At 39.7% G+C, this 22133-nt stretch overlaps 1 pseudogene and 1 gene segment (V, D, J or C); both read left to right on the top strand.

The window, feature by feature from the left end:
• The first annotated feature begins 2750 nt into the window (after positions 1-2750).
• LOC113899392 lies at positions 2751-4058 on the top strand. The segment is given in 2 exon segments: positions 2751-2872; positions 3646-4058. Coding segments are annotated over 2 exon segments (453 nt in total).
• Positions 4059-13284: 9226 nt separating this feature from the next.
• Positions 13285-13773, top strand: LOC113899390 (annotated as a pseudogene).
• The last annotated feature ends 8360 nt before the right edge of the window (positions 13774-22133 follow it).

The raw sequence follows: 22133 nt of genomic DNA, 5'->3' as shown, positions 1-22133 counted from the left end.
AGATGGGGAAAAAGTGTAAGCAGTCACAGGTTTTATTTTCTTGGTCTCCAAAATCACTGCAGAAGATGACTGCAGCCATGATATTAAAAGACACTTGCTTCTTGGAAGGAAAGCTATGACAAACCTAGACAGCATATTAAAAAGCAGAGACATCACTTTGCCAACAAAGGCCCATAGAGTCAAAGCTATGTAGAGTCAGTAGTCATGTATGGATGTGAGAGTTGGACGCTAAAGAAGGCTGAGAGCCAAAGAATTGAGGCTTTCTAACTGTGGTGCTGCAGAAGACCTTTGAGAGTTTCTTTGACAACAGGGATATCAAACCAGTCAATTCTAAAGGAAATCAACCCTGAATATTCATCAAAAAGGCTGATGCTGAAGCTGAAGCTCCAAAACTTTGAACTCTGATGTGAAGAGCTGACTCACTGAAAAGACCCTGATGCTGGGAAAGATTGAGGGCAGAAGAAGGGGGTGACAGAAGACAAGATGACTGGATGGCATCATCCACACATGGACATGAGTGTGAGCAATTCTTGGGGATAGTGAAGGACAGGGAAGTCTGGTGTGCTGCAGTCCATGGGGTCACATAGAGTCAGACACGACTGAGTGACGGAACAACAATAAGACTTCCATTGAGTATTTATGGATGTTTGTTAAATGAACAAAGCATGATTACCATAACATTTGCTCTCATATCTTCAATAGAATTTTCCTTAATCCTAGACTTGGATTTATTGTTTATTGTCCATTTTGTTCACAATTTAGTGTTCATTTTGTTCACAATAATAACCCTCTGTTTATACTCTTTGAGCCTTTTGTTTGGCATGCATTCCATAAAATTGGAAGATTGTTTTCAGAATAATTTAAACAATTGTTCAACATAATTTTTTCATTAACTTATGAATAATGATTTATCAACTCATTCGGGATACAAGTAATTCTTGAATGTCTACTGTGTACTAAGCTGTGTACCAAGCTCTTTTATAAACATTGAATTGCATGGCCTTTGAAGTAAAATTTAAATATAGGAAGGTTAGAGACAAATGAAAACCTAAAGAGATCAACAAATGAGAATCATACGACTGCAGTAAGGCTGCTGCTGCTGCTGCTAAGTCGCTTCAGTCGTGTCCGACTCTGTGCGACCCCATAGACGGAAGCCCACCAGGCTCCCCCGTCCCTGGGATTCTCCAGGCAAGAACACTGGAGTGGTTTGCCATTTCCTTCTCCAATGCATGAAAGTGAAAAGTGAAAGGGAAGTTGCTCAGTTGTGTCCGACTCTTAGTGACCCCATGGACTACAGCCTACCAGGCTCCTCCGTCCATGGGATTTTCCAGGCAAGAGTACTGGAGTGGGGTGCCATTGCCTTCTCCGTGCAGTAAGGCAGTCAAAGATAATTAAAATACTGCTATGGAGTGTTTAGGATCAAGAAAATACAGATGAGTACAGAGGTACAAATAAGATGTGTGTGCTGTGTGCTAAGATGTTTCAGTCGCGTCTGACTCTGCGAGTCATGGACTCCTCTTTCCAATGAGTATTCCAGGCAGAATATTGGGTTGCCGTGGGCTCTTCTCCAGGGGATCTTCCTCATCCAGGGATTGAACCTGGATCTCTGAAGTTTCCTGCATTGGCAGGTGAGTTCTTTACCACTCGGGCCACCTGGGAAGCCCATTTACCTGCAAATTTGAGGGATTTTTCAAAACGTTACTTACTTTTGGTCCGGATTTAGATCTGCAGTTCTTCTATTCAGTCACAAGAGGGGGCTGATTCATCTGAAAACAGTGTTTCTTTCTGGGCGAAGGGAATGGAAATTTATTTTCCATTGATGTGCCCCCCAAAAGGAAAAATGACATACTTTCACTTTCTTTAGACAACTTGTGCCTTATTATCCCTTGTTGAATGTGTGTGGTCAAGGATTCAGGTTAGCCCAATAGCCTAAGCCCTTTCCAAGTACCTTCCTAACACGCTTTCCCATTTCCCTGCTCTGATTATCCCTTCCCTTTTCTATTCCTGATACCCTTTTTTCCCTCCTCCTACTTTTTCTACCACTCACACCAACCTCCACCCCACCTCCACTTTGTTTGCCTTCATTTCTGTCTATTCCTCTGCCATAGCATCCTTGCTGCACAACATCCACAAGCATCGGCATAGGGAACATGAGGATTAAGGATCACTGTTCAAGGAGGAGGTGAACACCATCTATGTCAATCAGTTAGTTTATTAAGAACAAGTGCATGGAAAATGTCTACCTAGTTAGCAATAGATGCATGATTCCAGGAACCCTTACAAGAGCTGCTGCAAGTTCTAGGATGTGTTGCTATTAGTCTCAATGTTATTAACTTTTCCTGTCTCCCAGAGCACATTACTGCCTACTTTTGAATCTTCAATTAATTTTCTGGAATGTGGATGGAAGTTTTCATCATTTTACAACACAGAGCTCAGTACATTTTTCTGGGATTAACATTGTGTTCCTTAAGCTTCATGGTGCATCAGCCAGTTTCTTGAGAAAAAAATGAAAGACCAATGGTTGTGCATAGACACATCATTGTGATCGGTATTCCTTTTCTTGAGCCAGACATTAAACTTCATAGATGATTTCACTGTGAGCTGGGGATGTTTCACCATCTTTTGGGGACATGACTAAAACCGGGCAGGAAGACATAGATAAGCAACTGCTTGATCATTGGCTGAGAAGGTTCTGGCAACAACACAGCGATATCTGCACTGGTTGTAAGTTTTTACTGACAGCTGTTGCCTCTGTTCCCTGGAACCTCCTCAAGCCAAGGATCAGACGCAAGCCTGAGCTCTGGGCCCATCATCCTAGCTTGTCCTTGAAGTATGAGGCTGGTGACTGGAATAACTGTGTTTCTTACCTTGGGTAAGTGTTCTGTGTCTACAAGGGATGACTTTGAGGCCAAATGGCCACAGAGTCACTTACTCTCTACTCCTATGTGCTTTATTCAGCATTATAGTGATGGAACTGAGAAATGATCTGTGCATTTGCTAAAGAGGCCAGTCTTCTACATTACAGTTTAAATCACAGCCACGATACCAGAAGAGTCCTTAGCAGTAAGCAGGTTGTAAGAATTCTCTGGGCTTATTAAGACAAGGACCCATGGAACAAAGCCTGTGGAATCTCTGATTCTTGCCACGTATCTTCAGTCTCTATAATTTTGTTGTTGTCCAGTTGCTAAGTTGTATCCAACTTTTTATGACCAAATGGATGTCAGTATGCCAGGCTCCTCTGTCCTCTACTATCTCCTGGAGTATGCTCAAATTCATCTCTGTTGAGACTGTGCTGCTGTTTAACCATCTCATCCTCTGATGCCCCCTTCTCCTTTTGCCTTCAGTCTTTCCCAGAATTCAGGGTATTTTTCAATGAATCAGCTCTTCTCAGCAAGTGGACAAAGTATTGGAGCTTCAGTTTCAGCGTCAGTCTCTCCAATGAATATTTAGGGCTCATTTCCTTTAGGATAACTGCTTTTATTTCCTTGCGATCCAATAATGAACATCCACAATATTTTCACAGGACACAAGTAGAAACACTGGAGTAGGGGTTAGGGCCAGACAGTTACAGGAGGGTTATGCCTTTGATCCATAGAATTACACTGATTTGTGCTCTGGAGTTAATTTGATTTCTTAACCCCCCAGGGAATGTGTTTGATGCTAAGACCACCCAGCCCAGCTCCATGGATTATCCTGAAGGAGAGGATGTAACCCTGCCTTGTAACCACTCTACCATTAGTGGAAATGAGTATATACATTGGTATCGGCAAAATCCCAGTCAGAGTCCACAGTATATCATTCATGGCTTTCAAGACACAGTGAACAGCAGCATGGCCTCTCTGACCATCGCTTCAGACAGAAAGTCCAGCACCTTGGTCCTGCCCCAGGTCACCCTGAGAGACACCGCTGTGTACTACTGCGTCCTCAGAGAGGCACACTGGCACAGACGGGGCTGCACCTGTGCAGTATCTCTGGTGACAGGAAGAGGGGACACAGTGAGGGGAGCAGTCATGAGAGCAAATCTAGAGTTATCTAGAAGGAGAGTCAGAGAGCAGTAAGAGATGAGGAAAATGAAGGGAAGGAAAAGGGGAGAAGAAAAACAAAGAAATGAAGGACATAAAGGCATAAAGAAAAGAAGAAAAGGACAAGGAAGAAGTGCTTCATTGGTTGATGTGGCTGAGACAAATTATGGGTATACTAAGGAGTACGTCAAGGCTGTATATTGTCACCCTGCTTATTTAACTTCTATGCAGAGTACATCATGAGAAATGCTGGGCTGGAAGAAACACAAGCTGGAATCAAGATTGCTGGGAGAAATATCAATAACCTCAGATATGCAGATGATACCACCCTTATGGCAGAAAGTGAAGAGGAACTAAAAAGACTCTTGATGAAAGTGAAAGTGGAGAGTGAAATACTTGGCTTAAAGCTCAACATTCAGAAAACGAAGATCATGGCATCTGGTCCCATCACTTCATGGGAAATAGATGGGGAAACAGTGGAAACGGTGTCAGACTTTATTTTTCTGGGCTCCAAAATCACCACAGATGGTGACTGCAGCCATGAAATTACAAGACGCTTACTCCTTGGAAGAAAAGTTATGACCAACCTAGATAGCATATTGAAAAGCAGAGACATTGCTTTGCCAACAAAGGTCTGTTTAGTCAAGGCTATGCTTTTTCCAGTGGTCATGTATGGATGTGAGAGTTGGACTGTGAAGAAAGCTGAGCGCTGAAGAATTGATGCTTTTGAACTGTGGTGTTGGAGAAGACTCTTGAGAGTTTCTTCTTTGGAAGGAATGATGCTAAAGCTGAAACTCCAGTACTTTGGCCACCTCATGTGAAGAGTTGACTCATTGGAAAACACTCTGACGCTGGAAGGGATTGGGGGCAGGAGGAAAAGGGGACGACAGAGGATGAGATGGCTGGATGGCATCACCGACTCCATGGATGTGAGTTTAGTGAACTCCAGGAGATGGTGATGGACAGGGAGGCTTGGCATGCTGCAATTCATGGGGTCACAAAGGGTCAGACATGACTGAGAGACTGAACTGAACTGAACTGATGCCCATAGGAAGCATGGTGCTTGCCAACCCAAAATTGGTGAACAGATTTTAAAAAGCGTTTTTGATCTCTATTTTTTCATCTCTGTTCAGAAATAATCCTTACAAAAAAAAAAAAAAAAATCAAGTGCCATTCTTATACCAAACGTGACCTGCTTTAAAACATTCTACTGAACATATCTTTAGAAATTACAGAATTAATGAGTGCTGTTTAATAGAACTGTTGTTAGTTCTATTACTAATTCTACCAATAGAGATTCACCAGTAGAGATTCATGAGTATATGATCTCACAAGAAAAATAATAGGAGTTAGTAACTTGGAGCTCCATTGGCACACTGTGTCTTTTAACTGTTTTTCCCTGTAGCTAATACATTAATAAATTGAATCAGGAAGAGATTGTTGGCAGTGCACACTGAGGATTCTAATGTTTCACAAATTCTAGCTGTTTGCACATCTGAGGGACTGAATCTAAAGTTAGAAGAATATCTAATTTGTTCATTACACCAGAATTGCATAAAACTGGCAACACACTAAAAGATTTTTAAATAAACAAGTAACAAGTGTATACACAATGCAGAACATAGAGAAGAAAGCATTCTGGGCACAAAGAGGATGAGAAAACTTCGGAAAATAATTCATTTTAGTAGTTAGAATGAAAATTCAGAAAACTACATCACCCATGTAATATATACACAATAACTATAAAAGGTAAAGAAAAATTCTAAAAATAGAAGAAAAACCTGAAATAAAGGAGAATGATATGACCAGATGGGGAGGGGTACAAAGTAAAATTTTGTGATAAAATTGATACTGGAAAGGTATTACACTAAAAATTGGAAAACATTTGCATCCATGTGCCAAGGATAAAGGATTTATAAATAGCAGTCAGAATGCAGGTCTGAATGTAAGAATAATGCATGAAGTTAATAGAAAAAATTCAGAACTTGTTCATTACTTTGTGTTATATACACATTTCTTAAGCAGGACACAAGTATCTCTAAGCATCAAAATGAATCTATATTCATATATACATTCATTTTTTGTCACTTTTCTGTACAGCAGAGATGGGCACAACATTGTAAACCAACTATGCTTCATTAAAAAACTGATTTATATTAAAATTATTCCAAAAGTTAAAAAGATAACTAGAAAATCTATTAAAGGATAACTAGTGAATATATTTACAGTATTATTATCTTATGAAATTTAATATTGATTATCAAAAATAACATATTATCAAATATCATCTATCACATACATCATCAAAGGGATCATTTTGATTTAAAAATATCTCTTTCAAATCAACAACAAACAAATTGATAGAAAAGACAAAAGTCTAAAGTAGGTTTTTGACAACAGAATATATTCAGATAGTCAATAAACATGTCATTCCTAAGGATACATAAGCTGACGTGGCTAATTTACACAGGCAGAAATCAGAATATTGTTACATGTGGGGCAATATCATAAAGAGAGCACTAAAGGGCTGGTAATGCTCTCTTTCTTGATCTGAGTGCTGGTTATAAGAGTGTTGGTTACATGAAAATTTACCAGGCTGTACCCTTATATTACATTTTCTTACATGAATATAATACTCCAGTAAAAACTGAAGCGATACATGAGGACCTCCTACTAATTATAAGGTAACAATGAACTAAAACTGAAATTTAGGTGCTTTCATTCTAGTCTTCCTTTTCTGCTCCTGAAATATTTAAGTAAGAACACATTTGTGAAACAGGCATGACTTCCGATCATGGGTAAGCCTTCTCTTAGTAAACCATAGATGAGAAATGAGTTATTGGTCTTTTTCATCTCTCTGGGATACAAATGTGACTTTTGACCTTTGGTATGTAGTATTAGGACTCCCCTGGTGGCTCAGCAGTAAAGAATCCACCTGCAATGCAGGAGCCTTAGGAGTCTCAGGTTCGATCCCTGGGTCGGGAAGATCCCCTGGAGAGGGCATGGCAATGCACTCCAGTATTCTTGCCTGGAGAATCCCATGGACAGAGGAGCCTGGAAGGCTACAGTCCACAGGGTCAGAAAGAGTCCATAGAGTCACTTCATGACTGAAGTGACTTAGCACATATGCACTCATGTATTAGCAAGGTACTAACCCACTGACATTTGGCATTATTAGGTAAAGTAGAAAAGTTTAGTGAATAGGAAAGGGCGATAAATCACTCAGGATGCTTACATCTTATTGATTAGAACAAAGTTCAAGCTGATCTCAAGCTATGAAAGTCTGAGGAAGGTATGCATTTTTGTCTAGAAACATTGCTGAAAAACAGAACATAGAGATTCTGGTAAGGATGAAAAAGTAAATCTATTTGTAGGCCATGAACAGTACCTGCCATAGCCTTTTACCTAAACATTAAGGTGAAAGTGAAAGTCGCTCAGTTGTGTCTGACTCTTTTGAGACCCCATGGACTATACAGTCTATGGAATTCTCTGGGTCAGAATACTGAAGTGGGTAGCCTTTCCCTTCTCCAGGAAATCTTCCCAATCCAGGTTTTGACCTCAGGTCTCCCACATTGCGGGAGGATTCTTTACCAGCTGAGCCACAAGAGAAGCCCAAGAATACTGGAATGGGTAGTCTATCCCTTCGACAGCAGATCTTCCTTACCCAGGAATTGAACTGGGGTGTCCTGCATTGCAGGCGGATTCTTTGCCAACTGAGCTACCAGGGAAGCACTAAAGGGCTCTTGAAACACTGTGGCATTCTATGCAGTCAATGAGATTTATTAGCCAACATCTTTATCATTAACCTTATCCTAGAATCTAGTGCATGGTTCCGGTTTGCTGTAAAAACAGAAAAGGGAGTTCATCTTATCTTTGAATTTCAAAGGCTGGTGAAATGGAAGAGGGAGGGGAACATTTATAAAGGAGCTTTGGAATGATTATCTTTACACTCCATGTTAGTTAAGGAAGCAATAGCCTTTGTGAAAATTCCTTCCACATGGCCTTAACTAAACACTGACCATTTTTAATACCTTTCTCTCTCTTGTAGTTGATCCTTATTCTCTCTCATCTAAAACACTTCCAGTTTAGTGATGGGAACAGCATTCTCTTCACAACCACACTCGTGCAAAAATAGACTCTTGTCTTTGCTCTCAATCTCAAACAGAGCCCTCAATCATGGACAGTCCAGGAAGGGGAGATTTCCATTCAGAACTGTAGTTGTGAGAGGGGTGAATTTGACTACTTCCCATGTTATTAACAATACCTTGGTAAAGGCCCTGCATTCTTGATAGCCATACATTTGGTTGTGAATAAAAAGGAAGATTAACAGTTTTCCTCAGTACGAGCGCCCAACAGCTCTCATTGCACATCACAGCTTCCCAGCCTGGAGACTCAGCCACCTACTTCTGTGCAGCAAGTGCATGGTGCTCCCCAGGCAGCCGAGGCTCCAGATACACCCTGCTGTGTAGATTAAATACACACGCACACACACAATTTGTTTGTGCAGAAGAAGGCTTAATATATTTTTAAAAAATTGAAATTATACAGAATTTAGTTTTTGATCAGTAGTGGAATTGACTTAGAAAATCAATAGCAAAAAGATATCTTTAGAAACTCCCAAATACTTGGAATCTAGGCATTAAGTTTTAAAGTAACCCATAGATTAAAGAAATAATTACTTGTCTGTTAGAAAATATTCTGAAAGAAAATATAGTGAGAACATATACATATAAATATTATGAGATACAGGTAATATCTCACAATATAATATCTCATAATAGATTCTGGTAAAGAATCTGCCTGCAATGTGGGAGACTTGGGTTCAATCCCTAGGTTGGGAAGATCCCCTGGAGAAGGGAAAGGCTACCCACTCCAGTACTCTGGCCTCGAGAATTCCATAAACTGTATTCACAAAGAGTCGGACACGACTGAGCTACTTCCAATTTCAGAGGTGATATTTTACATAGGAGGAGTTCATCTTTTTAAATACTTACATTTCTACAGAAAAAGGCTGCAAAACAATTATCTAAACTTTCAACAAAAAAGATAGAAAAAGAAGAACAAATTACAACTACTATAAACTGAAATAAGCAAATAATAAAAATGTCAAGTTGGTAAAACAGAAGGAAAATAATACCCATGAGATACAAAGTTAAGTTTGCTAAAACAATTAATAAACTATATATTCCTAGACAGAATTATCATGGTGAAAAAAAGAGAAAACACAAATTAGAAATATAAAGAATGAAAAAGTAAAATATAGTACAGATGTTACAGTGTTAAAAAGATAGAGTCCCTCTGCTGTCTACCTGAAACTATCACAACATTGTGAATTGGCTGTACTCCAATACAAGATAAAAAGTTCAATAAAAATGAATAAAAAGAGAAAATAAAAAATTATTAACAAGATAATGCTACTGACTCATCCCAAGTGTGGATGTGGGAAAGTGGAGAAATTTGATTTTTTGGCAAGGGTGCAATGACAATCAGTGGAGTAATGGTAGTCTTATAAACAAATGACTTAGGGACAATTGGATATTCCTAGGCAAATAACTGAATCTTGGCCTAAATCTTCCACCTTATACAAAAATTTGAGGAGAATCTCAAAATGGACTGTATATCCAAGTGTAAAGTCTAAAACTCTAAATCTTTTTGAAAAAAAAAATCTTCAGAACCAAGTGTTAGACAAAATGATTTTTGTCATGACGTTAAAGCACAATCAATAAAAAATAAAATATTTCATCAAAAGTAAAAATGCTTGCTCTGTGAAAGGTACTATTAAGAGAATGAAAAAGACAAGCTGCAGAATGGCAGGAAATATTTTCACAATGTATTTTAATCAAGGATGGTATGCAGAAAACAATGAATTGTCTAAACTCAGTAGGAAGAAAACAAGTCGTCCAATTGGAAAATGGTTCATCCAAACATATCATGGAAGAGCTATGTGTTAGTGAAATAAGCATATAAACAGATGCTCAACATCATTGCTGCTGCTGCTGCTAAGTCGCTTCAGTCGTGTCCGACTCTGTGCGACCCCAGAGATGGCAGCCCACAAGGCTCCCGTCCCTGGGATTCTCCAGGCAAGAACACTGGAGTGGGTTGCCATTTCCTTCTCCAATGCATTAAAATGAAAAGTGAAAGGGAAGTTGCTCAGTTGTGTCCGACTCTTAGCAACCCCATGGACTGCGGCCTACCAGGCTCCTCCATCCATAGGATTTTCCAGACAAGAGTACTGGAGTGGGGTGCCATTGCCTTCTCCAACCATCAAGTAAATGCAAATTAAAGTTACAATGAGATACCATTCCACATCTTGCTTAATGGCTAAAATGATAAATAACCAAGTTCTGGCAATGATGTAGAGAAGTTGAACCACTCATACACTGCTGGTGGGTAAACGGTGCAGTCATTCTGGAAGACAGTTTAGCAGTTCCACATAAACTTAAATATTCACTCACCTTACAACTCAGCAATCATACTCTTTTATGGGCATTTGTACTTGAGAAATGGAAAACATGTTCACAGAAATATCAGTACAGAAATATTCATGGCAGCTGTATTTGTGATGGCCAAAAACTGGAAACCAGCCAAATGTTCTTCATTGTGTGAATAGATAAATATGCTGTGGTACACCCATACAATAAAGTATTACTTACAGATCTATCTCAAGCTGAAATAGGGTTAATCTCGAGAAACCATTTTAGGTTGAAAATGTAAGTGGAAAAAGCATATAATATACTTAACCTACTGTGCATCAGAGTTTTGCCTGGTCTAACCTCAAAGGTGCTGTACTGAAAGTGAAAAACAGAATAGTGGTGTGGGTGCAGAACGTTCCTAAGTGTATCAGTCGTTGACCCTCCCTCACGACCCCAGGGTGGACAGAGAGCTTAGCTCAGTGTTGCTGCCCAGCACGACTACGGAATGTCATACAGCATGCTGCTAACATGAGAAAAAGTAAAAATTCAAAATACAAAGTATGGTTTCTAGAGAATGCATATATGCTCCTCACTACCATAAGGTGAAAAACCCTAAGTTGATTCATCACAAGTTGGGGACAGTCTGTAGGGATTAAAAGAAACTTACTATTGATCCATGCAACAGCCTAGATGGACCTCAATGCTGAGTGAAAATGGTATCTCAGGAGACTACTTGGTACATATTTACACACCATATTATTGCAAATGCATACAGAATGTATGAATTTACTTATACAGCATTCTCAAAAGGACAAAATATAGAGATGGAAAGATCAGTAGTTGCCAGAGGTCATCATGAGTTGCCGGGGTGGAGACAGTGTGAAAGTGGTTTTCTCTAGGGAGATGGAACAATTCTGCATCATGATTTTATTGATGGTACAAAAACCTGTACCAGTGATAAAATTTCATAGGGATATGCATAATAAAATTGATATATCAGATTATCATCTGTATTTCAGTAATAGTTTATCAATATTAATTTTCTGGTGTATGTATAATATCTATAATTATTATATACAGATATTATATGTGCTACAATACAATACCATGCTGCTGCCCAGTTGCTGTGGACATTCGTGATCTCTTCTACTTAAATACAAGTAGGTTTGGTAATTGAAACCAGGGCATCAGCTGCCCGTCAGCACTCAGAGGTGAAATGGGACAGAGGAGATGTCTCAACTAAACGTGCACTCTCCTCCATGCATCAGTCATTAACAACACCACTCAAGCAACTTGAAAGCAAGGTGTTGGCACTGTTTTAGAGACCTTGTCTGTACTTTCTTTTCTACCATTCACTTGCCTTTGATTCCTTTATATTAATTCATCCATTAAAATGATAAAACCAGCTGGAAAATTCACAGCTACATTCAAATGAACAGATAACAGTTTATAGATCTCAGCCATCACCTTCTGTGCTGTAGACATATACTGCGTGCTTACAGTCTGTAGATACCAAGTTTTATTGGAGTGTATTATACTATATTATGGCACAGAAAGATCTGGCATGCTTTATTTAACAAAAAGAAAAAATAACAAGCAACTAACTCATGAGACTGAACATTTTGGGCCAGTGGGATAAAAATCAATGACATGAGGACAATTCTAAGAAACATGATCTAATAAGTACAATTCTACTTGTGGAAGGAATGGGACTGAATATCCCGATCCCCCTTAAAGTCTGATAAATAAGACTCAATATCAAGTTTCAAAAGAATAATTATTTTATTTTTGTTATAAATTCATACAAACATAAAAAACAGAATAGACTCTGAAAGTTAGAAGGACAGATATTTTATCATTTGTTGCCAAAGTAATTTTATGTATTGGAAAAACCTAGCAGAGCCCTAAAACCTAGAAAAAAATATGTTAAAAATTTTGAATAAGACTGCCTTTCACCAAACAGGCCAAAAATCTGTGAGTTTTTAAATAGAGTATTTAGATTTTGGATGGAGAAATGTAAATTTAGGCTAAATGAATGACTAGTAAGTTGATTACAAGAAGGGTTCATTGCTTATACTAAATCTTATTTTAGGTCTGTTCTTGTTGTTACAAACAACATTATTTTGTTCTTTTTCATGGCTGAGCGATTTCATTGTGGGTTTTCCCCGGTGGCTCTGCGGTTCAGAATCCACCTGTCAAGCAGGACACAGGGGTTCTATTCCTGGCTCAGGAAGACCCCTGGAGAAGGAAATGGCACCCCACTCCAGTATTTTTGCCTAGTAAATCCCATGGAAGAGGAGCCTTGCAGGATACAGTCCATGGATCCCAAAGAGTCAGACACTACCTGGTGACTAAAGAACAAACACATCATTGTACATAAATAGCACATTTTTAATCCATTCCTCTGTCAATGCACATTTCATTTTGCTGTAACACATCACTATAAATCAACTAAACTCCAATAAAAAATTTTTTAAAGCCTATTTTAATGAGATGGCAAATTATTCTGTGGAATAATCATAAGCGAATATCAACTTGTTTGTTCTTCAGTTCCACTCAGTTCAAACCTTTAAAATAATTGCTTTTGCAAAGCCCCGTTTCAGGCTCAGCCTAACTTAATTACCAGTGAAAGAAAAATAGACAAAGTAAGGGTTTGTGGTGACATAGACTTTTTTTTTCCCATTTGTGCACAGACCATGTCACCTATGAACATGACAACCCCCACTTCCTGTTTGAAGGAGTCACACAGGAACCAGGTACTATATGTATATGTGCTGCCAGGCTCACAGAGACACTGAACTCTCAGCTTGAGGCAGAACTGAGCACATTTGTGCAGGGGAATGCTGCTCATGCTGCTCTCCAGTCTGCCCTGGGTGTTCCTGGCCTTCATCTTCTCTGGTAGGTATTCTAAAAGAGAAGCAAGCATCTTATGATTTCAGTCTGTATTTTTTCAGTCTAATTCCTATACTATTTTATTCATTGCTCCATCTCTGTTTTCTGATTTTTCCCACAGGATCCAGTGTAGCCCAGACAGTTACTCAAGACCAGCCAGACATTGCCAGTCCATTTGGGGAGGTAGTCACCCTGAACTGTCGCTATAAGACACGTCAGAGCAGTTACATTTTTTGGTATAAACAACTTCCCAGTGGAGAGATAATTTACCTTATTCTTCAGGGTTCTTCTACCTGCAATAAATGCAAGAACCCTATAATGCAACAGATGTCCCCTACTCTGTAAATTTTCAGAGATCACATAAATCCCTCAGCCTCACCATTTCAGACTTACAGCTGGAAGACTCTGCAAAGTACTTCTGCACTCTCTGGGGACTCAGTGCTTGAAGTAATAGAAAAAGCTAAACAAAATCCCCAGAGCTTAATAAGAGAGAGTCCCCCTGCTGCAGGACCCAGGCTGAAATACACACCTGCAGACCCCAGACAAGAAACGGTAGTCCTGTGGTTGCCTCGTCTGTGGTCTGGATCAGAAGATTTAATTCTAAATAAAAGCTCCTTCTATGTCATTTGGAAGCAGGTGCTCAGAGTAACTTTCTACTGATATATTCTCCTCCTAAACTTTTGACTTTAAATCAAACACACAGAACATGTGTAAAGTTGTCTAAATTTGAAAACTTGCCCCATAATAATGTAGAATGGCAGTTTCACCTAGAGAAGCTCACATCACAAATCTGGGTTTAGAAACTGAAATCGTCATGAAACATTTCCTTAGTCCTTTCCCCTTAGATTTTGTGTCAGGGCACTCTCAGAGGAAGACCACCAGTGATGTACAGTAAGAGATTAGTTATAAGGATTAGAACATAGGCAATGGCTAGAGCTGGTGGAAGAGTTCATAAAAACTGTTTTATTTGTATTTGGTGTTGAGCTTGAATTCACTGTAAGTCAATTAGAGTAGCATTTGTGAAGGAAAGTTGGATGTGGACAAAAGCATGGACAAACTGTGACATGTATGGAAATATACGAGGACAATGGAACCCACAAGACACTCTAAAACTTGTCTGTCTCTTACCTCCTTCAGTCGCACAGTAGTGGGTGAACTTCAGGAGAAGTGGATGTCATTTCCCACCATGTTACATGCATACTTGGTCTAATACAAAGAGAAAATGAGGAAGATAACCTGGTGGAAGGTCGAGGGGTTCTGAGTCAACAATAAGTTGAACTATCAGATCAGCAGCAACAGTACGTATTGCCTTAGTCCCTGGAGCCCTTCATCAACCTGTGGAACATAGAAACATGGCTGCCTCATCACAAATACCTTCCAAAACCTGCACAAATCTCTGTCATGGCCAACCCTAACCCACAACAATAGATGGAAGCAAATCCTGGGAAATAAATTTCAGATTGTTAAGTTGACACAGTACAAACCTACCATAACAGCTTAACTGGTTAATGCCCCTCCTTGTTAACTAGGCATTCATCAGTACCTCTTTGAATAACACAGATTTCTAATAAAGACCACAGGAAAACTATGCTTCCTGTTAATATGACACAATTATTCTTCATTCAACCAAAACAAGCTGTCTCCTTCAAAGAGAATACCATGCTGAAACATTGTAATTGCCTTTTTATTAATAAATAATCAGGAAGGTGTGATCACTCACACTCACCTAGAGCCAGACATCCTGGAATGTGAAGTCAAGTGGGCCTTAGAAAGCATCACTACGAACAAAGCTAGTGGAGGTGATGGAATTCCAGTTGAGCTATTTCAAATCCTAAAAGATGATGCTGTGAAGTGCTGCACTCAATATGCCAGCAAATTTGGAAAACTCAGCAGTGGCCACAGGACTGGAAAAGGTCAGTTTTCATTCCAATCCCAAAGAAAGGCAATGCCAAAGAATGCTCAAACTACTGCACAATTGCACTCATCTCAGACTCTAGTAAAGTAATGTTCAAAATTCTCCAAGCCAGGCTTCAGCAATATGTGAACCATGAACTTCCAGATGTTCAAGCTGGATTTAGAAAAGGCAGAGGAACCAGAGATCAAATTGCCAACATCCTCTAGATCATTGAAAAAGCAAGAGAGTTCCAGAAAAACATCTATTTCTGCTTTATTGACTATGCCAAAGCCTTTGACTGTGTGGATCACAACAAACTGTGGAAAATTCTGAAAGAGATGGGAATACCAGACCACCTGACCTGCCTTTTGAGAAACCTATTTGCAGATCAGGAAGCAACAGGTTGAACTGGACATGGAACAACAGACTGGTTCCAAATAGGAAAAGGAGTATGTTAAGGCTGTGTATTGTCACCCTGCTTATTTAACTTATATGCAGAGTACATCATAAGAAACGCTGGACTGGAAGAAGCACAAGCTGGAATCAAGTTTGCCAGGAGAAATATCAATAACCTCATATATGCAGATGACACCACCTTATGGCAGAAAGTGAAGAAGAACTAAAGAGCCTCTTGATGAAAGTGAAAGAGGAGAGTGACAAAGTTGGCCTAAAGCTCAACATTCAGAAAACGAAGATCATGGCATCTGGTACCATCACTTCATGGGAAACAGTGGAAACAGTGTCAGTCTTTATTTTTTGGGGTTCCAAAATCACTGCAGATGGTGACTGCAGCCATGAAATTAAAATACACTTACTCTTTGGAAGGAAAGTTATGACCAACCTAGATAGCATATTCAAAAGCAGAGACATTACTTTGCCAACAAAGGTCCGTCTAGTCAAGGCTATGGTTTTTCCAGTGGTCAATACAGTGGTCATACAGGATGTGAGAGTTGGACTGTGAAGAAAGCTGAGCACCGAAGAATTGATGCTTTTGAACTGTGGTGTTGGAGAAGACTTCTTGAGAGTCCCTTGAACTGCAAGGAGATCCAACCAGTCCATTCTGAAGGAGATCAGCCCTGGGTGTTCTTTGGAAGGAATGATGCTAAAGCTGAAACTCCAGTACTTTGGCCACCTCATGTGAAGAGTTGACTCACTGGAAAAGACTCTGATGCTGGGAGGGATTGGGGGCAGGAGGAGAAGGGGACAACAGAGGATGAGATGGCTGGATGGTATCACTGACTCGATGGATGTAAGTCTGAGTGAACTCTGGGAGTTGGTGATGGACAGGGAGGCCTGGTGTGCTGCAGTTCATGAGGTTGCAGAGTCGGACACGACTGAGTGACTGAACTGAACTGAATATATATTAATAAATTGAATCATGAAGAGATTGTTGGCAGAGCATACTGAGGATTCTAATGTTTCACAAATTCTGTTTGCACATCTGAAGGACTGAATCTAAAGTGAGAAGAATATCTAACTCCTTCATTACACCAGAATTGCATAAATCTGGCAACATACTAAGTGATTTTCAAATTAACTAATAACAAATATATACACAATACAGCACATAGAAAAGAAAGTATATCGGGCAAAAAGAGGAGGAGAAAACTTCTGAAAATAATTCATTTCAGTAATCATAACAAAAGTTTAGAAAACTGCTTTATCCATGTAATAAATACATGATAACTGTAAAAGAATAAAAAAATCTAAAAGTAGAGGAAAAACTGAAATAAAGAAGAATGATATGAACACATGGAAAGGGTGGCAAAGTAAAATTCTGTCATAAAATTAACACTGGAAAGATATTGCACTAAACATTGAACAACTTTTGCACATATGTGCTAATGAGATAGTATGGAGATCAAACCAGTCAATACCAAAGAAAATCAACCCTGAGTATTTATTGCAAGGACTGATTCTGAAGCTAATGCTCTGTACATTGGCCATCTGATGTGAAGAGCCAGCTCATTAGAAAAGACCCTGATGCTGGTAAGATTGAGGGCAGGAGGAGAACGGGTGACAGAGGAGGAGATGGTTGGATGGCATCATTGATGCAATGGACATGAGTTTGAACAAACTCTGAGAGATAGTGAAAGACAGAGAACCTTCACTATCTCTGCGACCCCATGGACTAGTGTGGTGCGGTCCATGGGCCTCAGAGTAAGACTGACTGAGCGACTGAACAGCAACAGATGCTCACACAAAAATTACATGCATATCCACGACAGCTATATTTGTGATGGCAGAGACTGGAAGTCTGCCAAATGTTCTTTGTTGTATGAATAGCTAATTATGCTGTAGTACACCCATACAATAAAATATAATTTATAGATCTATTTCAACTTGCAATAGAGTTAAGTCTCAATAAACCATTTTCAGTTGAAAATACCAGTAAGTGGAAAACGCATTTAATATACTTACCCTACTGTGAGTCAGAGCCTCGCCTGGCCTACCTTAAAGGTATTATTCTGAAAGTCAAACACGTAACGGTTGTACGGGTATGAACTGGCTGTAAGTGAATCAGTTGTTTACCCCCGTTCCTGGGTCTGACTGAGAGTTTAGCTCACTGTTGCTACCAAGAATCATCAGAGAATGTAATAAAACATATTGCTAGCAAAGGGAAAGATTAAAATTCAAAATTCCAAGTATGATTTCTAGTGAAGTCATACATAGATTTCTCCACACCAGAAAGTCAAAAATCAAAAGTTGATTCATCATAAATTGAAGACAGTCTGTTGTGATTAAAAAAACAGACTATTGATACATGTTAATAGCCAAGATTTTTCCAGTAGTCATGTATGGATGTGAGAGTTGGACTGTGAAGAAAGCTGAGTGTTGAAGAATTGATGCTTTTGAACTGTGATGTTGGAGAAGACTCTTGAGAGTCCCTTGGACCTCGAGGAGATCCAACCAGTCCATCCTAAAGGAGATCAGTCCTGGGTGTTCTTTGGAAGGAATGATGCTAAAGCTGAAAATCCAGTACTTTGGCCACCTTATGCAAATAGTTGACTCATTGTAAAAGACTCTGATGCTGGGAGGAATTGGGGAGGAGAAGGGGACGACAGAGGATGAGATGGCTGGATGGCATCACCGACTCCATGGACGTGAGTTTGAGTGAACTCCGGGAGTTGGTGATGGGCTGGGAGGCCTGGCGTGCTGCAATTTATCGGGTGGCAAAGAGTCGGACATGACTGAGTGACTGAACTGAACTGACTGAATAGCCAAGATGGATCTCAATGCTGAGTGAAAAAGGTCAGTCTCAGAAGACTACATAGTGGATGATTACACTTAAGATATTATTATGACTGCATACATAAAGTATAAGTTTACTTACATAGAATTCTGAAAAAGAAAAAAATATAGAGAGATGAAAAGATCCATATCTGCTAGGGGTCATCACCAGTTGCAGGGATGGGGAGGGTGTGAAAATGGTTATCTTTAGAGAGATGGGACAATTCTGTACATGATTTTAGTGGTGGTATAAAAACCTACACCTGTGAAAAAATTTCATAGAGTTATGCATAAAAAAGGAGTGCATATAAAGCTGAGGTATCAGATTATCATTTGTATTTTAATAATATTTTAAAATTCTAAAACCCAGAAAAATTCATTAAAAATTTTGGATAAGTTGCCTTTCTTCAAGAAGGCCAAAAACCTGTGAGTTTTAAATAGAATATTTAGATTTTGGATGAAGAAATGTAAGTATAGGCTAAGTGAGTGACTAGTAAGTAAGCAGATTACAGGAAGGGTCCATAGCTTCTACTAAGTCTTATTGTAGCTTTGCTCATGTTGTTGCAGGTGCCATTATTTTGTTCTTTTTCATGGCTGAGTGACTTCACTGTGGGCTTTTCCCAGTAGCTCCGTGGTAAAGAATCTGCTTGCCAAGCAGGAGATGTGGGTTCGATCCCTGGGTCAGGTATATCCCTTGGAGAAGGAAATGGCACCCCACTCTAGCATTTTTGCCTAAGACATCCCATGGAGAAAGGAGCATAATGGGCTACAGAGTCAGACAGGACTTAGCAACTAAAGAACAGCAACAATTCATTGCACATATGTACCACATGTTTATCCATTCCTCTGCTGATGGACATTTCATTTTCTGTAACACAACATTGTAAATCAACTAAACTCCAATAAAAAGTTAAAAAACCAATCCTACTTTCGATGGGATGGCAGAATTATTCTGCTGAATATTTATTAATGATTATCAATTTGTTTGTTCTATGATACCCCTCAGCTCAAATTTTTACTAATAACTACTTTTGTGAAGCCCTCTTTAAGGCTCAGTCTAACTTAATCACCAGTGAAAGAAAAATAGACAAAGTAAAGGTTTGTGGTGAATCAGACTATTTTTCCCATCTGGGCACAGACGACGTTACCTTGACCATGACAAACCCCACCTCCTGTTTGAAGGAGTCACACAGGAACAGGTACTATGAATGTGTGCTGCCAGGCACACAGAGATGCTGAACTCTCAGCTTGAGGCAGAAGTCAGCACATTTGTGCAGGGGATTCCATGCCTCATGCCGTTCTCCAGTCTGCTCTGTGTGTTCCTGGCCTTCACCTTCTCTGGTAGGGAGGCTTCCAAACGTGGGTGCCAGTGTTCAGGGTGAAGGGACTGCACACAGGTGCTGGTGTGCACACAGGGACTTGGGAGGAAAGGAGGACTGGGGAAAAGCAAGTGTCTTATGATTTCAGTTTGGTTTTTATTTTGAGTCCTAAATGAGTCTAATTCCTACACTATTTTATTCACTGCTTCATCTCTGTTTTCTGATTTTTTCCACAGGATCTGGTGTGGCCCAGAAAGTTACTCAAGACCAACCAGACATATCCAGTGAAGCTGGGGAGGCAGTCACCCTGAACTGTCGCTATGAAACAAGCTGGAGCAGTTACAACATTTTTTGGTACAAGCTGTTTGCCAGTGGAGAGATGACTTTCCTTATTGGTCAGGGTTCTTACAGCCTGAATGCAAGGGATGGCTGCTACTCCATAAATTTTCAGAAATCACGTAAAGCCATCAGCCTCACCATTTCAAACTTACAGCTGGAAGACTCTGCAAAGTACTTCTGCACTCTCTGGGAACTCACAGTGCTTGAGGTAATAGGAAAAGCTGAACAAAATCCCTATAGCTTAATAAGAGAACCCCCAGAGCTTAATAAGAGCGAATAAGAGAGAACCTGCTATGGGATCCCAGCTGAAATACACACCTGCAGACCCCAGACAAGAAATGGTAGTCCTGTGGTTGCTTCCTCTGTGGTCTGGATCAGAAGATTTAATACTAAAAGAAAGCTCCTTGCAGGTCATTTGGAAGCAGGTGTCCAGGGTAGTTTTCTACTGATACATTCTCCTCCTAAATTTTTGACTTTAAATCAAACACACAGAACATGTGTAAAGTTGTCTAAATTTGAAAACTTGCCCCATAATACATAGAATAGCAGTTTCACCTAAAGAGGCTCACATCACAAATCTGGGTCTAGAAACTTAAATTGTCATGAAAATCATTTTCTTAGTCCTTTCCCCTCAGACTTTGTGTTGGGGCACAACCAGAGAAGGAGAACCACCAGTGATGTAGAGTAAGAGATTACTTATAAGGATTAGAACATAGGCAATAGCTAGAGCTGGTGGAAGAGTTCATAAAAACTGTTGTATTTGGTGTTGAGCTTGAATTCACTGGAAGTCAACTAGAGTAACATTTGTGAAGGAAAGTTGGATGTGGACAAATGCATGGACAAACTGTGACATGTATGGAAATATACGAGGACAATGGAACCCACAAGATACACTGAAACTTGTCTGTCTCTTACCTCCTTCAGTCGCACAGTAGTGGGTGACTTTCAGGAGAAGTGGATGTCATTTTCCATCATGCTACATGCATACTTGGTCTAGTATAAAGAGAAAATGAGTAAGAGATTTGGTGGGAGTTTGAGGGGTTCTGAGTCTACAAGAAGTTGAAGTATCAGAGCAGCAGCAACATTATGAGTTGCCATAGTCCCAGGGGCCCTGCACCAACCTGCAGAACACGAAAATATGGCTACTTCATCACAAGTACCTTCCAAATCTTACACAAATTTGTTTTGTGGCCAACCCTAACCCAGAACAATAGAGGGAAGCAAATTCTGGGAAATAGATTTCCAGATAGTTAAGCTAAGACGGTACTAAGCTACCATAATAGCTTAACTAGTTAACTTCCCTCCTTCTTAACTAGGCATTCATCAGTACCTCTTTGAACAACACAACTTTTAATAAGGACTACAGGGAAACTGTGTTTCTTGTTAATATGATGCAATTATTCTTCATTCAAACAAAACAAGCTCTCTCCTTCAAAGAGAATACCAGGTTCATTTACCCATTTATGGGTGATGTTCTTTCCTTTCTAGCTGAATCACACTCTCCCACTGAATCTTGTATCTTAACTACTGAGATAAAATGTAAGATATAAGATTAGCTTGTAGTAGCACATTTTCTATTACTACAGGCAGGCAAACAGGAGAGGGAAGGTAAAAAATAGCTAATGTGTACATAAATACATTCATGTAAAATGTAAATAACTTCATAACTATTATAGTTTCTGTTACTGCAAATGGCCACATGATTGTAAATGGCGTTTATAACTAACTTGTCCATTATCTGGGCTTCCATGATAGCTCAGTTGCTAAAAAATCTGCCTACAGTGCAGGAAAGCATCAAAGCCCAGTTTGATTCCTGGGTTGTGAAGAGCCATTGGAGAAGGGAGAAGCTACTCACTCCAGTATTCTCAGGCTTCCCCTGTGGCTCAGCTGGTAAAGAATCCACCTGCAATGCGGGAGACCTGGGTTCAATCCCTGGATTGGGAAGATCCCCTGGAGAAAGGAACAGCTGCCCACACCAGTATTCTGCCCTGGAGAATTAAATGGATCCATTCCATAATCTCTT

The sequence above is a fragment of the Bos indicus x Bos taurus genome, chromosome 10, assembly GCF_003369695.1.
Source record: "Bos indicus x Bos taurus breed Angus x Brahman F1 hybrid chromosome 10, Bos_hybrid_MaternalHap_v2.0, whole genome shotgun sequence".
Classification (NCBI taxonomy): domain Eukaryota; kingdom Metazoa; phylum Chordata; class Mammalia; order Artiodactyla; family Bovidae; genus Bos; species Bos indicus x Bos taurus.
The sequence above is the reverse complement of the archived record's forward strand: the minus strand, read 5'-3'. Positions and strand labels throughout refer to the sequence as shown.